This window comes from Palaemon carinicauda, chromosome 20 (genome assembly GCF_036898095.1).
Source record: "Palaemon carinicauda isolate YSFRI2023 chromosome 20, ASM3689809v2, whole genome shotgun sequence".
In the NCBI taxonomy this organism is placed as follows: domain Eukaryota; kingdom Metazoa; phylum Arthropoda; class Malacostraca; order Decapoda; family Palaemonidae; genus Palaemon; species Palaemon carinicauda.
In genome coordinates, this window is record NC_090744.1 from 44,174,725 (window position 1) to 44,177,170 (window position 2,446).

The 2,446-nt window shown below is 36.7% G+C and overlaps 1 protein-coding gene across 1 annotated transcript; it reads right to left on the reverse strand.

Annotated features, from left to right (window-relative positions):
• Positions 1-759: 759 nt before the first annotated feature.
• On the reverse strand, positions 760-1,503 carry LOC137659752 (protein FAM200A-like). Its single transcript, XM_068394563.1, has one exon. It carries the CDS (start codon positions 1,501-1,503, stop codon positions 760-762), a length of 744 nt encoding a protein of 247 aa, XP_068250664.1.
• Positions 1,504-2,446: the final 943 nt, after the last annotated feature.

The following is a 2,446-nucleotide window of genomic DNA, read 5'->3' on the forward strand; positions in this document are numbered from 1 at the left end:
GAAACACCACAGAACAAAAACCTTGAAAAATTCCACTTTCCTAGCCTCTACAAATGCCATAAAATTATCAATTCCAAAGAACTATTCAACATCATACAAAATGGTTTACTCCTATATAATTTTATTGGAAACACCACAGAACAAAAACCTTGAAAAATTCCACTTTCCTAGCCTCTACAAATGCCATAAAATTATCAATTCCAAAGAACTATTCAACATCATACAAAATGGTTTACTCCTATACAATTTTATTGGAAACACCACAGAACAAAAACCTTGAAAAATTCCACTTTCCTAGCCTCTACAAATGCCATAAAATTATCAATTCCAAAGAACTATTCAACATCATACAAAATGGTTTACTCCTATATAATTTTATTGGAAACACCACAGAACAAAAACCTTGAAAAATTCCACTTTCCTAGCCTCTACAAATGCCATAAAATTATCAATTCCAAAGAACTATTCAACATCATACAAAATGGTTTACTCCTATACAATTTTATTGGAAACACCACAGAACAAAAACCTTGAAAAATTCCACTTTCCTAGCCTCTACAAAGGCCATAAAATTATCAATTCCAAAGAACTATTCAACATCATACAAAATGGTTTACTCCTATACAATTTTATTGGAAACACCACAGAACAAAAACCTTGAAAAATTCCACTTTCCTAGCCTCTACAAATGCCATAAAATTATCAATTTCAAAGAACTATTCAACACCATACAAAACCTAGCTCCTACTTCTCATTCACTCAGTGTGATGGTTGAAATTGTTTTGCAGCCATAAGTCTATCAAAGCAAGGACCAATGTTCGATAGGCAATACCATATGTCAGCATCGATGACAAGCCTATTGCGTGCCTTCGTTTTCAGTGCAACCATTGCTGAAAATCCAACCTCGCACCGGTAGGTTGACAGGGACTGAATCAACATGGTTAATGCTCGCATCGAGAGAATAGGACAGTAGTCCTTCACTTTTGCCCAAAATGTTGGGAGCTCTTGTTCGGCAAAATCGACTTTAAGCTGAGAATCCTCACGAATTTGATAAAATTCTACCTTAGCAGCAACATCAGTATCACTGATGGCACTATCCTTTACTGAAAAGGGTCTATAGATCCATGCATCACTACAGCGGTTGTTTAGTCCTGGAAAGTAACTTTCGATGGCGTCATTTTCTGCCAAAAGATGAGTGGAGATCTCCTCACGGAAACTACATTCAACATCTGGCATGGAACCCAGGAGAGTCATCATCTCCGTAAAGAAAGTGATGTCACCGTCCTGAACACATTTCTGGTAAAGTTGAATCTTAGACTTGAACGCTGCCACTTTGTCCAGAGCTGTGTGCATCATTGTAACGTTTCCTTGGATTGAAGTATTCAGAGAATTTACTTCCGAGAAGAAATCTGCCAAGTAGGCAACCTTTGTTACAAAACAATCATCCTGCATCTTTTCATGAAGAAGATTCTCCTTTGCCATATGACCACGTTCCAACAGCATTGTTATTTCTTCGCGAAGTTATAGCACGCGATTTAAAACTTTGCTGCGTGAGAGCCAATGTACCTCTGTATGAAATACGTGACTTGGAGGAGTATCCGATTGAGCTATAATGGGAATCTAACGCTATTTTGGTAACACTGGCTATGGTTAATGTGCAGCAGACCACCCAACTTGTGACCAGTGTTGTACTGATCAAACTGGTAAAAGCCCTACTGGCTATTTCAAATACGTGTATAATGTATATGAAAAATAAATTATTCTCCAGAACCCTTAGTGACCCCTTAAGAAATCCCAAACGACCCCCCCCCCCAGGGGTCACGACCCCCAGGTTAAGAACCACTGATCTAAGGCATCTCAGTACAAAATTTCAAGTCATTCGGTTATAATGCCAGGGCACAGGAGACCCAGATGCGTTTTAAACATATTCTTGATGCATATCTTTAGAATACTTTTATTGAGTTTTTTGGTTAATTTCTAACAAAAATCTACTGTATAGTTTGGTTACCTGTGCCCTGGTATTAGAACCTGGTTATAATACCAGGTCACAGGAGACAAAAATATATTTTTGTCAGAAAATGGCAAAAAAAAAAAAAAAAAAAAAAAAAAATTAAAGGTATGTATCGAGAAAATCTTTTAAAAGCAAGTGGGTATTTGCCCACTCGACCTTTGTGGCAAATTTCAAGTCATTTGGCCCAGAAATGACTGAGATGAATTGATTTGAAGATTTGACAACAGGAAGAAAAGAAACATCAGGAAACACAATATATTTTTTCCTCCTATGGAGGGCAATGTACTGATAAAGATATAAATAATCGCATTGCAAAATTTTTTTAGTTGTTATATAATTAAAAGAAATCATAGATCGAGCCTTGATGATGAAGACAAACTACAACAATAAAAAAAAAAAATGTCGACTGGTGGTGCAGTCAAAAGTGAGAGCATG

Excerpts from the sequence above, each read along its gene's own strand:
- LOC137659752 (XM_068394563.1), bottom strand. The coding sequence starts at position 1,503 with ATGCTGTTGGAACGTGGTCATATGGCAAAGGAGAATCTTCTTCATGAA.